The following is a 15,144-nucleotide window of genomic DNA, read 5'->3' as shown; positions in this document are numbered from 1 at the left end:
CCTTCAGAACAAGTGGAATCTGGAAGGAAAATGGAAATGCTTTAAACTGATAGGTGAAACAACCTGAGATCACAAAGATGGGCCATGCATTGAAAAGCAGAGAAAGGGAACTGTTCATGAGAGAAGGTTTCATAGGGAATCCACATAGATGCTGAAGGGGCACCAGCACCAGGGCACCCTGATGGAGCCTTGCTTGCACCCTATCTTCACAGGGCCACCCTAGTTTGGGCAGAAACTTGCCTGCATCTCCCTCCCCACACAGCAGCACTACGTGAATTCGGTGTATGGGACAGCACTCCTTAGAACAGGCATGTGCCAAAGCCCTTGGTATCATTAGCAGTGTCTCCTTTTCCCCATCCTGCTGAAATTTTATTATTTGGACGAATTCTGCCCTCCCTCCCCTCAGGACACCTTTTCTCACTCCTGCCGCAGACCGCTCGGGTAAAAAACATCAGGAGGGAAGCGGGGTCGGTGGCCATTTTACGACGAGGGCCCATGGGGACCCCAGGGGGCAGCGGGAGCTGCCCAGCACGGCGGGGGCAAAACGAGAAGGCAGTGTGAGCTGCCTTCTTTGTCCCGCCCTGACCTGCTCAAAGAGGCCCTGGATAATATAAAATGGGCCGGGCTAAGAAAGAGGGGTAGAGAAGGGGCGTCCCGCCACCCCGCACTGGGCGAGGGAGGTGGGTGTTTGGCCGCCCATCACGCCGCAGCCGATAGGCAGGGGGGCCGGCTCGCCGGCTGCCTCTAGGCATCGCTGTCTCAGGCAAGGAGGAGGAGGGTTTTCTTTTTTTTCCATTTTTTCCCCCCTCCTCTCTCTCTCTCTTTTCCAGCCAGTAAAGAGTGTCTGCCCCTTTGAACTGCTGGTACAGAGCCTGAGGCTGCACACACACATACACACACACACACACAGCCGCCGGCTATAAGTTAAGCTCCGGGCAGAGGGCGAGCAGTGCGCGTCTCTCAGCCGGCCGAGCAGGGACTGCTGCTGCCCCGCCGAACCTCCAGGGCAGCTCAGCCCGGCCGGCGCGGCCCCTGGGTGCCGTTCCCCCGGGTGCCATGGCGTGCGTGGAGCGCTGCCGCTGCTGCACGGACAGCAGGCGGCACAGCAGCATCCTCTACAGCATCCTCAGGAGCGAGGAGCGGGCGGCGTCGCCGGCGAGGCAAGGGCCGAGGCGGGGGCAGGCGTCCCGCGGCTGCCCGTGCGGGTCGCGGCGGCGGGTGGCCCTGAGAAGCCCGCAGGTGGCATGCAAGGCGGCCTCGGCCGTGCTGGTGAAGACCCTGCGCTTCGTCCAGAACGTGCCCTGCTTCCAGGAGCTGCCCCTGGACGAGCAGCTCCTGCTGGTCCGCAGCTGCTGGGCGCCTCTGCTGGTGCTGGGGCTGGCGCAGGACCGGGTGCACTTGGAGACGGTGGAGAGCGCGGAGCCCAGCATGCTGCAGCAGATCCTCACCACCCGGCGGCAGGGCGAGCAGTCCCCGCCGCGGGGACCGGCGCCGGGCCGGCCGCACCACGGCTCCGCCGGCGGCGTCCCGCATCTGCCCTCGGCCGGCGAGATTCAGACCATCAAGGGCTTCCTGGCCAAGTGCTGGAGCCTGGATATCAGCACCAAAGAGTACGCTTACCTCAAGGGGACGGTGCTCTTCAACCCGGGTGAGTGACCCGGCGGGGCGGCAGGGGCAGGGGGGTGGGCGGGGTGAACCTTCCCGTACCCCGAAAAATCCGGGGCTTTTCTTCACTTAGGGGGGACGCGGAGGAAAGTTTCACCCACGGTGCTCTCCCCAGGGCCACGCTGGTAGGCAGGGAGCGCCACCGGCTGCCCCGCCTGCCGTTACCAGCTGGAGGGGTCCGGCTGCGGCTCGGTCCTGCGTCCCGGGGGCTGGCGCTTTCCAGAGACTCTTTCCAAGAGCGAAACAAACACGAAGCAGCCGCTTCGGGGAAATTAGGAGCAGCAGAGGTTCCCTGATCGTTCCCGAGCGGGGCTGCTGGCGGCGGCGTCTGCTCAGAGGGAGGCGGCTGGAGATGCCGGACCTTCCCTCCCGGTGCGGTCACCGGCCGCCCCAGGGTGCCGGGTCCAGGCTGCTCTGTCCCGGAGGTTTGCGTGCACGAAAGAAAGCAAGAAAAGATTCAGGGCTTCCGGGAACAAAGTGCTGTTTCGGCTTTGTGTGTAGCATTTATGATGAGTTGTGTGGGTTTTTTGTCTGGTTTTGTTTTGTTTTGTTTTGTTTTCCATCTCTCTGTGGAGACCTCCATAGATGCAGCTCTAACAAGTGATTATCATGTCAATGACTTAGTTGAAAGGCAGCCGGCAGGCTGGATACGGCACTTCCTAAGTGTGTCCTGCCATGTGAATGTGGCACACGGCTCTTCCTGCATTCCCCACTGTCAAAGTGTTAGACTGAAAAGGAGAAATTCTTCACTTTCTGTCCTGGAGTCCTTAACTGTGGTTCCCCAGGAAACTTTCTGGCACACGTTGGAGTTGATACTTCTTGTCACTTGTTGCTTGGAGCTACTCAGCAACATTTGTCGAAAGATGCCTTAAATGTGAATGATGGATTTTGTAGAAGTGAACAAGTTAACAATGCATTTTTATTGTATTTCTCGCTGCTTACAGGTTGCGTTTGTCACTCTAAAGGTGTTTTGAAGAGCATTCTTCAATCAAAGTATTTGTTTTAGCAGTTAACTTATTTAACACTTAAAGGAATGTTGGCAAATGTTGTTATTTCAAGTTTGTGTAGCAAAGAAGAGTATTGAATGTCCGGAACACCAACATGATAAGATTTTGAACTGCTGTATAAAATTTGGCATGTTGATTCTGCATACAAGAAGTCCTCTAGCAACTACATTTGTTTCATTTCTTGGTGAAAAATATGATCTGTAAGCTGTTCGTACTTGTTCTGTGAGAAGGATCTTGTTTTATAGACAAAACTTGTAAACAAAATAATTTATTTTTCTTTTCAGATCTACCTGGACTGCAGTGTACACAGTACATTGAAGGACTGCAGAGGGAAGCACAACAAGCTTTAAATGAACATGTCAGACTCATTCACAGAGGTGATGAAGCCAGATTTGCCAAGCTGAATGTTGTTCTATCCTTGTTAAGATCTATTAATGCTAATGTGATTGCTGAACTATTCTTTAGGCCCATCATTGGAGCAGTGAACATGGATGACATGCTTTTGGAGATGCTTTGTGCAAAATTGTAAAAGCACATAAAATAATGAAAATAAAACAAATGCAAAGGAATCCCTACAGCAGAATAATGTAAAGTACTGTAAATAAACTAACTTATTGTTTTTACATAGATAGTATTTTTGTATTCCATAATAAAATATTATTCAAGTTCTGAAATTAATTTTTGTTAAACACATTGTTTTTGCGGTAAGATTACAGGCATCAAAACAAGCTTTAAGGTTGTGGAGAATGTTTATATCCAAAGTCAACCGACTGTTATTTTACCATATCTCTGAATAAAGATCACACTTGCTATATTGTACTTTCAGGGTGAATAATCCCCGCTTTTTCAAAATAAGCAGCAATCTAGGTTTACATTCTAAACATAGTTGGCACACAGGAGGGGGAATGAACAAGCTATTTACTTCACATATTTCAGTAATGTTGAGATACTGTAGTCAATTCTGCTCATAGTTCAAATACTGGCTCTATCAAAGGCGTATTGCAGTCAGGGAACTACTTCTATTGACATTAACAGAGTTGAAGTCTATAAAGAATATTAAAGAAAATGTTCTCTTAACGTTTTCTTCCATATATGGAAAATGTGTTTGGAATTGTTTGAGATTTAGAGTAGCTTGGCTGGCTCTAACACTTGCAGTAAAACATTCCATCCAACACACGTTGGCTCCATGAGATAAAACAACTCTGTTCCTCAAAACAACAAGCAAACAAAAAGACCTCTAAAAATATCCAAACAACAAATGCTGAATAATGTCAGGACAACTAGTGATGTGCACTCCATGCTTTTCTTTGCTTTTGATCTAGGTAATTGCTAGCTAAGATTTCAAAAGCTGTATTCTTCACACTGCTTATTCTTATAGAAATTTTAAAAAAATATTATGATTAACCATGGTGTACTGCTGGTACATCCACCAGAATTTGTCAGCTAGCATGAAGGTGTCTTAATTAAGCATCAAGCTTACATATTTTCCTTTTTTTTTTTTTTTCTTTTGTCTTGGACTTGAATATTTCACCCAAAGCAGGGGTTTAGTTAGTTTGTTTGTTTTAAAGATTCCTCTTTTAAAAGTAAAAATCAATGATTTAAGAGGCATTTGTTTCATGGTTTTCCTTTCTCTGTGTGCAGCTTTCTAGCCTTTCCCCTGGGGTATATTGGTAAAAAATGTAGAGAGAAGTATAATAGTGTTCCCAAAGTAAAATATATCAGTAAGTCTATGTATCATTCACATATGTATTAGCCACTAGCAATAAGAAGTGTTTTTTAAAACACAAGTAGCATAGTTGAGGCAGTTAGTCTCCTTAATAGGAGGTGTGCAGAGAAGAGGAACGAGTTTGAAGAGCTTTCTTTTGCTGCCACCTTGCGCAAGGGATAATCACAGCTCCTACACTCAGGTAAGGAGCAGGGGGGTCTCTTGTTGTCTTGTACTTACCCTACCTTTGGAGAGGTAGTCTAACATCTCCAGGGGGACAAGTTCATCCATTCATAAGTATTATCATGGAGATCTGTATTGCCATGGGAATAAGAATCTCATTAAGAACAAGGATACTGTCACTGTACAAACAAAACAAAGCAAGAAATACAACTGCTATGCTGATAAACAATGGAGTAGCTTAAACAGACACTCTTCTGGTGCTCATGTAGCTCTGGGTAGGGTTGTGTACCCTGAGGAGCTCCTCAAAATTGCAGGTAACAGAAAGTATGTAAGTAAAGTGCTCTTCACTACCAGTTCAGACTTCAGACCAGTTCAGACTATAATAGTCTTTATGGTGAGTTGATGCTTTTATATGTACACGCACATGCATGTAAACACACATAACAAATATAAACATATACATAAGGAGAATATTTACTGTGTGTGTATAAGTGATCTGTGAGTTTACAATGGCTTCTGAGCCCGTCTAACATGTCTGTAACATAAATATATTTATTTCCTTGTTTCTCTGTAAACAGCATGTGAGCTTACAACAGCTAGCTTTCAAGGATGCCTGACAAAGAAATCTCTTCATGACAGCACAAAGCAAAATGATAAAACATTTAAATAGTGGTTAGTGGCTGAAGATGAATCTTGGGTAAGGACTAAAAAAAATCTGACAGCCTCAGAATTTGTTAATATGCACACTAGTGTTCAGACTTTTCTGTCGAGTAGCAGAGGAGACTTGTTGGCAGTAGTCCTACCAGTGAATTGTAATAGCCAAACCTTGGTCACAGGCAAGGATTTTTCAGCTGAATAGTCACCTTGAGACAGTTTGGATCTATTGTGCCACTAAAAACAAGTTTCCATGACTCAGGTAGACCTGCTTACCTCTCCAGGTTTGATAAGCAGGAATATCTCCCTCTGAACAAATTGTGTATTCTGTTCAGTTTTCTGAAGTTGTCATGAAAAATATTGCTTCTGTGCACAACGAACCTACCTTGAACTCTCTGTACTCTATCATATTTCTCTTGGACTAGCAATACTGTTACTCATTTAGCTGTTGTCTACTCAAATAGAAGCACCTGGGAACACTACATAGGAAATGTGTATGGGAAAACCAATTTGTCGAGGCTTTCTGCAGAGAAAAGCAAAAAAAGCATGCCTGTTCATAGGCTAAAGGAATAGGAATGACAAGGAAAGAAGTCTTTAAAAGACTTATAGGGGGAACTAGGCTCAAGACTTGGAAATCCACACAGGTATGAGAGAGAAGAGACTAGTATGGTTCTGGAACAGAGTGGGAAAGAGTCTGATTTTAGTGTGGGGACAATGTGCCAAGAACTGACTGGAAGCAGATGGAGAGTGATTGTAACTCACAAGACAAGCCAGAGCTTTGAGCAAAAGGGTGCCTGTGGGAGAACTCTGTGTCAAGTGCAGAAAACATTGCAGAGCGGGGAAGAACCTACCCCAGAAGCTGACACAGATGGGGACACAGGCATCTTGACCAACCTGACATGACTGGGTGTCTTGTACTCTCCTCCATTGGTGCCTCTGTTGAAGAAGGGGCTGTAGTGGCAGCTGTGCAGGTGGAAGAACAAGTTGCTCAGCCTTTGTGAGCATGTGGTGCTCACAGAAGAAAGCAAAACTATTATTTGACTCTGGGTGGTTTTCCACTGTGCAGGAGAAGTGCTGGGCCAGATCCTTTTCTGCCCCTACTCTGTCCTGTGCATGGTGGATGAACTCGGAATTGGATAGCCCACATGGCCATGGCCATCGCTGTGCACAAGAGGTGATCTCTCTGGATATCCCTGGCAACAGTTGTAGGACAACCTGTTGAAGGCCTCAGACAGGCAGAGGAGGAGGGAAGGCTGGGCATAGGAGAAGGATGCTCCCGTGATAATGCAGCCTCTACCAGAAAGAGCAAGGGTCAAGAGCCTCCCACAGCTTCAATTGCCCAAAGGGGTAGTGGATGAGACCTCTGTCAGGTCTCCGTGTCTCCTGCAGAGGTGGTAGCCTGACTCCAGCCTCATCTTCTGATAAACAGTGCTATGCTGTCAGCTCTGAGCCACTAGACTCAGCATAACATTTCTCCTCCTGTTCTTAAATGTATCAGTAAAGACCACTTTCCAGTTCAGATATTAACATGACTTCTGAGGACTTTTAAGCATTTTCTCTGTTTGCTCTGTATCCCTGGCATCTGGGCACGAATCTTCTTATAAGCATTTTTTTTTCGCAGCTGTCCAGGATGTTAGAGACATTTTAACTAAGAACAGCCTGCCAAGCAATTTAGTCCTGCAATCTCTGCAGTGACTGACACAGCTAGATAGAAGCAGTGCTCTATGAAAAGCCATTCCCACCCACCTCAGTGTAGATGCCCATTGGTTGTGGTCAGGGCTGTGACACCAGCAGTCCAGACACCGGCTGCTAATCACAAATCACCATTTGGCAGAGGTTACTGCCACGCAATATCCTTTTCTCTGGAGAGATCTGAGAAAGTATAATTTAGAAATCAACTTGCATTTTTCAATAATATGGGTAGGAGTGTTTCTTTTAGATAAGAAAAGCATGGCATTTATTTATAATCTTACTTTTTGAGGTTTAATATATAACCTTTGTTTGGGTAGTCTTTTTAACAGCTTAAATTTCGCAGCAGTTTGTAGCTGTGAGTAGACTATGAATGCTGTTAATGCCTAACAAGCAGAAACTTTGCTCCCAAAGGTGTGGTTCTGAAGCATAATTTTACTTCTTTTGAAGTGGCCTCATGTACTGACTGGAATTTATTACACGGTCAGTCATTTTCATTTCTCTTCAAAGATAGAATTTATTCCTCTAGTGGACCTTGTAAGCATTGCAATATGTGGCCAAAATTTAAATAAAATAAATTAAAATAAATTAAAATGTCAGCTAGTTGGTGATCTGTTTTTCCTTCCTTGAAAAAAATACCAAACAGTCTAAGCAAATATTATATCAAGACATTTTGAAATTTTTAGATGCAGCAATCTGCATGCACATATTGCCTTAGCACTCTTAACATTTATTTTAAATTATGGAAGTCTAGTAATTAAATGTGAAATGTACACAAGTAAGATTAAATAGCTGAAACCACTAGAGACCGGCTGAGGAACTTCAACAAAAATGTTCTTAAATCAACACGCACGGTGAGGACACAGGTCTATAACTTGTTAGATGGCACTGTGCACAAATCCACAAATCATTCATGTTGTTGATACAAATCAGCAGTCCTGTCACTGCTTCTGTCAGCAATCAAATTGGCCCAGCTTCTTTTAGATATTCACACCATGTCTAGATGTAGGTAAATAACCACGCAAGTGTTTATACAAGCACACATGGTATACAGACACCTTCTCTTCTGTGTGTACTTATGTTATTTCCTTATTTTATCTAAGGAAAACTACACTAATTTCAGGTTCAGGAAAAATAACCTGTCTTTTCCTTTTGTATTACCACTCATCCTTTTGTCACACAGGATGAATTTCACCTTGCTTAAACTGTACTGCCTGAAAATTTGATATCCAGTTATCTCGGGACTTCTGGGCTTTGTTCAGAGTGAATTAAGAGGCATGAAGACCTCTAGATGGCATTTGATCCCAGCATACCTGTTTTACGGTGGAGTTATTGGTTCATACTTGGCAGAGTAGGGTTAGATTCAGGTTATACACAGAACTGTCAGTCACTGCAGTTTGGCAAAGTGAAACTTGGAGCCCTTGGAGTCATCCTCACTTCTGGAAAATCTTCAGCTCTCTGATTTCAGCTGAGACTGTGGTCCAGCTTCTCACATATACATGTGACCATACACACATACACATACATAGCAAAATAAAGCAGAACAATTCATATCTTATTTTTCTAGTGCAGCTGGGTTAAGAGAAATAACAAAAAAAATCAGTTAAGCATACAGGCGTAGAAGACAGAGGTATTTAGAAAGGAAACATTCATGCATGTAACCCCGCTCATGCCAGGAGCTGGCAGGCCTCCTGTCCTAGGCTTTAAGTACACAACTAATATCTGCCAAATTTAAATAAGAATGAACTAAAGACAATTAATCAATTTCTCAGAGAGAATCCAGTTTATATTATCCCAGCTGTCAAATCTTATTATTTTTGAAATCGAAATAAGCCCTTAGGAGCGAGTGACCAAATGACCAAAATGATCAGTGCTGGAGTGAGCTGGAGTGAGGATGCTTCTCTTTACCTTTTTTTTTTTTTTTTTTTTCCCTTTTTCTTTCTTATGTTTGCCAAGTGAGGAAAACATAGGAACAGATATGAGTCTGTGTTCAAAAGGATGGAATTTAGCAGGCAGCACTCATCCACTGTGCTGCTCCTTTGTCAAAGACTCCAGTGTCCTGATGAACCAGAGCTAGAGGTGATCGTTAGAGAGGACTTCTGAGAAGGTGAGGAGCAGTGTTGCGTTTCTAATGTCTGGAACAATTAGGTGGAAATCCTCCTTCTCTATCAGTTGACTCTCAAATAAGATCAAGAGAGCAAAATCCTGTTGCAGGTGGGATCTGAGCTGTGAGCATTAGCAACTCCCAAACAAGGTGAAATGCGTGAGGAAGCATTTATGACGTGTACTGTATGAACTTTTTCTATCTGATTTCCAGATCAGCTAAACTGCACATAAATTGAGGGACTCCAGTGGAGAGCTACAGATATGGTTAGGGGTATGGAACATCTTTCTTATAAGGACAGACTGAGAGAGCTGGGTCTGTTCAGCCTGGAGAAGAGAAGGCTGAGAGGGGATCTCATCAATATTTACAAATATCTCAAGGGTGGTTGTCAAGAGGATGGGACCAGACTTCTTTCAGTGGTGCTCAATGATAGGATGAGGGGCAACAGGCACAAACTGAAGCACAGGAGGTTCCATCAGAATGTGAAGGAGAAATTTCTTTACTTTGAGGGTGCCAGAGCACTGGAACAGGCTGCTCAGAGAGGTTGTGGAGTCTCCTTCTCTGGAGACATTCAAAACCCACCTGAACACATTCCTGTGCGATCTACTCTAGAGGAACCTGCTTTAGCAGGTGGGTTGGACTAGATGATCTCCAGCAGTCTCTTCCAACCCCAACCAGGCTGTGATTCTGTAAAAATTATGGATGAGTGGGCTCTGATAAAGAAGTCCCAAAGCTCAAAAAGTTGCCACTTTTATGCCTATTTGCTACAGCTTCCTGCTATCCCTTCTGTGATAACTGAGTTGTGAACAGAAAACTTTTACTGGCATTTGCTATTGACAAATTATCACAGCCCAATTAACATTCAGTAACTCTTTAAATTAAGTGGACAATGCAGCTGAACTTTAAAACACTTAATTGGAATCACCTGGAACTAGTTATTCTATCTAGAAATTCTGCTCAGAAACAGCTGAGACATGAAGACCTCTTATTAAAGATGCATCGTGGAAGAGACAGATGACTTCTCTTTTCAGTATTGAGTGATACATGACTGTTATCCATATTTTTCCCTTTTTGTCACCTCCTTATGTGTTGGGACAAACATTTGAAAGTATTTGCTACCTTATGGGACAGACTTGGAACCTTTATAAGTGTAAAGCAATTACTGACAGCACAAACTAAGCACTTAAAGTTTTGCCTGACTTCTGAAAAATTCAGTATGTTTGGACTTGATATGCTCTCAATGCCTCCTTTATATAAACCATAGAAGGGTAATTCAACAAAGAAATGCTTTGTATATCAGTTATTTTATTACAGAAGAGTAAAGGTGACAACAACAACAAAAAAAGAAGCAGTAAAGTTGAAACGGGTTATAAATTATAGTGCATATATATTCTGTTCTTCTAAATAGTCATGTGGCTGGAGGGGATTTCAGGTGACCTTCTAATCCATCCTCCTGTTCTCTTGTTTTTAAAACTTTCAGTGATGGCATCTCAAAGATACCTCCCTTTCAGTTTATTTCTGTGTCACTACCCTGAAAATTCTAAAGTTGTCTAGGTACCTAAGCCGACCCTTCTATATTGTAACATAATTGCCCATTTTCTTAACTTATTCACCAACCACATTGATATTATTCAATATATTAATCAATGATTTGGATGAGGGAGTAGAGTGCACTATCAGCAAGTTTGCTGATGACAGGAAGCTGGGAGGAGTGGCTGACATGCCAGAAGGCTGTGCTGCCATCCAGCGAGACCTGGACAGGCTGGAGAGTTGGGCGGGGAAAAAATTAATAAAGTATAACAAAGGCAAGTGTAGAGTCCTGCATCTGGGCAGTAACAACCCCAGGTTCCGATATAAGTTGGGGAATGACTTATTAGAAAGCAGCATAGGGGAAATGGACCTGTGGGTCCTGGTGGACAGCAGGATGACCATGAGCCACCACTGTGCCCTTGTGGCCAGGAAGGTCAATGGCATCCTGGGGTGCATTAGAAGTGGGCTGGTTAGTAGGTCAAGAGAGGTTCTCATTCCTCTCTACTTTGCCCTGGTGAGACCACACCTGGAATATTGTGTCCAGTTCTGGGCCCCTCAGTTCAAGACGAACAGAGAACTGCTGGAGAGAGTCCAGCGCAGGGCAACAAAGATGATTAAGGGAGTGGAGCATCTCCCTTATGAGGAAAGGCTGAGGGAGCTGGGGTTCTTTAGCTTGGACAAAGATGATACAAATATATAAAGGGTGAGTGTCATGAGGATGGAGCCAGGCTCTTCTCAGTGACAACCAATGCTAGGACACGGGCTAACGGATTCAAGCTGGAACACAAGAGGTTCCACTTAAATTTGAGAAGAAACTTCTTCTCAGTGAGGGTGACAGAACACCGGAACAGGCTGCCCAGGGGGGTTGTGGAGTCTCCTACTCTGGAGACATTCAAAACCTGCCTGGACACCTCCCTCTGTAGCCTCATCTAAATGTTCCTGCTCCACCAGGGGTATTGGACTAGATGATCTTTTGAGGTCCCTTCCAATCCCTGACATTCTGTGATAAACTTTGTGGCAGAAGATCTTTGCATATTTGAAGGCTTTTAAGCTTACACATAATTTTGTGGAAAGCTACTTCTCTGGATTCTTTCAACCACTCATGATTCTTAGACCTCTTACCTCCTCTGGACACCCATTTGTTCAGTATAACTCCTGAACTACAACTTCAAGATTTTCTATTGGAATGGAAAAAATTACTTAGGAATAATATTTCTCTAGAATTCCTTTATATATTTTGTCAAAATTTAAACAGCACAGTGAATCTTTTATAGATAATATTTTATACTCATTTCTTTTATATCTCTTTTGTATACTTTTGTAGCACTTTGTGATAGTCAATAACCAGGGTTAAAACATATTTTCCAGCTGCAATTCTAAACATTCTGCGTAGATATGCATTGCATTTTGGTAAATCAGAACACTTTTCTAATCTCATGGTTGTAGTATTTGATATCTCTTGCATTTATTTTCTTGAAGTGGTCTCGACACCTGTGAAATTTATAAACCAGTGTGGCAGTTGCACATCCGCCTGAGATCTGGAGCCTTCAATGGGGTAGTTGATGGCTCTTTTAGCACCTTTTGTGCCCCACTGTGCCTGTCCCCAGGTACAGTGGGTGGTACCAAGGAGTTGATAGTCAAGTTCTCCCTTACCCCGGAGGAGGGTCACTTCACCTCCACCAGCTGGTGAGGCAGGAGGAGTGGGACCCTTGGTCAATTGACAGGGTCCTTAGCAGAGGAGGTGCCCAGAGTAGATGCAAAGCTTCTGAATCGTGTTGTAATGCCCACAGCCAGATCTGACCACGCTATAAAACGGGGTTTCCACCAAAGGTCCCCTTGGAGTGGCCTTCTTGGAGTAGCGGGTCTGTGAACTGGAGTCCTCTCCTTAGACTGAGATGCCGTCTGAGGAGACTTCCCAGAAATTGAGAGCGCCTCACCTCCTTGTTTGGGTGAGTTGTTATTTACTAGATATATCCTTGAATGAGTCCTTGTCTAGCTAGGTGAGTGTGAGTCCTTGCCTAACCCAGGCGAGTGATTATTTCTTGTGGGTACCCTGGAGTCAGAGGGCTCTGCTTTTGTTTCTTGTGTGTGCATGCACACTGTGGATCCTCATTATTCTTATTTTGCTGTACCCCAATAATCTCCTCAACTGATATCTGAACCTGTATTTTATGCGGTCGGAGTGCTAACTAATTGTATAAACCGTGTTTCTAGTGTGTTTATTGGCTGCACCTCTCCAGCTAGAATAAAGACTGTTTTGGAACTCGTCCGCCTAAAACTGATATTGGGATGCCCCGGTGACACCTAGACTGGTCAAAACACTTAGAAATACTCTAGAGGGACTGTTCTTAAGCTGTCAGTGTGGGTGGGGAAACTTGGTGGCTGGATAATTTTCAGTGCCTAATTTCCTTGAGGCTACAAAATGCGTTGCATGACATCAGTTCATTACAATATCAGCATGTGCAGTTGTCTCAATGACCATTATTATGTTTTCTCGAAAGAATCAGGTTCCACTTAACCGTGGATTTGAATTTACTTCTTTAAAGTGTCTTAAACAAAAGAAGGGAAATAAAAGGAGAAAAGGAATCGAGTGCTTATGTAACGTAGCAGTTCTGCAGGAATTAGTATGCGGAGGATACGAAAGGAAAATAGCTAATCTCATTTGCAACGTGCCCAAAGAAGAATGTTTACATCAAAAGTTAAACACTGTCATTACAGCAGAACTTCTACTTCACAAATAACATGGGCTTTTATACATCAGGAATTTTTCTAGGGAATGAAATGAAATAAAACAAAAGCAGAAAGATTAAAGGCGTATATGACTATGGCTGCTATAGAGCCTGGCAAAATCTGCAACACAGCAGGTCTCCCTCTGTCTGCTATGCCATACTGTATCAAAAGCAGCTCTCAAATGTGGTGAAGGAAATGTTAACATTTCTAATCTTGGAAACATTTGATGGTGCCATCTCAGTTTCATCAAAAGCCTGTAATAAAAAGCATCCAGAATGCTTTCTCTCATGAGAGCTCAGTGAAACACAGATGTTGCTGCTCCATATTTTCCCAGAGACCCTCACTGACTCTTTTTTTTTCCAGAGTCTGGGATTCCCATAACCCCATCTCTAAGAGCAGTCTGCCATTTCCATCAACATTTTGCTCTGCAGAGTTGCTGACATTGTGCTTTTCTGCACATTAAACTGGTTAAAACTAAGGAAATAGTAAAATGTCATTGCTCTTGCTGGGGAAGAAAGAAGATACTGTTTGTGTGCATCCTAAGAAATGAGAAAAAAACCCCAACCCTGAAGCCTGTTTCAGAACGTCCTTACAGAAATGTAAAAAAGTACAGCCTAAAAGGGAAGGAAATTACACTACTCAATATTCACCTTGTGCCAGTGAAAAAGCGATTGGGATCCATGCTGACATTATCAAAAGCTTTCTTTCTTGCTCATGCACTTTTCAATAACAGACTTTTTCCCCCTCTCTCTTGAGACTGGAATAGCCAATTAAGGTTTTTAAACATCTATGGATTTTTCCAGTAATCTGCACAATGAATATTAATCTTCTTCTATAACTCACAGTGTAACTTCATGAAACTCAGCATTTTTAGCTATTATTTTCTCTGACACCCTTCATTTTCCTTGAAATCTGATTTTTTTAATCTCTGTTGAAGTATTTTTTTCTGAGTTTAAATAGTTTTCTTCCTCAAAATATTTTGCATATGACTATTCATATAAAGAAATTATTCCCGTTGAACAACACTTTCCAATGCTATCGTATGCACATGTAATCACGCAAATTTTGTGTATCTAAGCAAGTCCTCATTAATGTACTTAGTTATTAATTTGGATGAGCAATCACTGTTAACACATGGAGTTTTGAAAGGTAGATATACAAGACAGTCTTTGTACCTTGAAGAACCTCTTCCATTTGTAACTGAACTCTGTCTGAACTTTTAATAATCTAACACTTAAATGGCAGGATGTATTAAGATGTTTGGTTGTATCTGAGTAGTTTTAACGGGGACTTTTAAAATCTGCACATTATGATTGCTAGCACTGATTGAGGATCTCATGGCTATCATGGTGATCAGTGGACTCTTGGGACAGACATTACTTCCAACAAGTGAAATAAATCTGTCCTGTCAAAGGAAAGAACTGCATTCAGGAAGCTGAGCAGGAGACCTGCTCACACTTATTAAAAACTGGTCTTCATTCTCTTAGAGGGATTTGGAATGGGAAATTCCAAATATAATATAAAGTATATCATGCCAGATCTGACAGCTTGAGGGAGGCAAGGCTGCTACCACTATGTGTCCCCAGGTCCAACCGGTATCGAGGCTGAGAACATATTCTCAGCAGGCACCCACACACAGAGCCCACTCAAGCACCTCATATATACATATGCAGACAGACAGCTGGCTGTACAGGTTACAGATGGACACTCAGAGCGTTCATAAAACACAGACAGCATCAATGGCCAGCCTTGTCCTGCTCCCTTCTCTGGCTGAGTAGGACACAGGACCACTAATCGGAATATATATACATATATATATATATATATATATATATATATATCTCCACAAAGTGGATCTATCCAGCATCTGGGCTTAC

The 15,144-nt window shown here is 43.4% G+C and overlaps 1 protein-coding gene across 1 annotated transcript; it reads left to right on the top strand.

The window, feature by feature from the left end:
• Positions 1-1,056: 1,056 nt before the first annotated feature.
• NR0B1 (nuclear receptor subfamily 0 group B member 1) lies at positions 1,057-3,201 on the top strand (the record flags this gene model as incomplete). Its single annotated transcript, XM_080340442.1, has 2 exons — positions 1,057-1,648; positions 2,957-3,201. 2 exons carry the CDS (start codon positions 1,057-1,059, stop codon positions 3,199-3,201), a joined length of 837 nt encoding a protein of 278 aa, XP_080196568.1.
• Positions 3,202-15,144: the final 11,943 nt, after the last annotated feature.

This window comes from Nesoenas mayeri (genome assembly GCF_963082525.1).
Source record: "Nesoenas mayeri genome assembly, chromosome: 1".
NCBI lineage: Eukaryota > Metazoa > Chordata > Aves > Columbiformes > Columbidae > Nesoenas > Nesoenas mayeri.
Note: the sequence above shows the minus strand (reverse complement) of the source record. Positions and strands in the feature narration are given on the sequence as shown.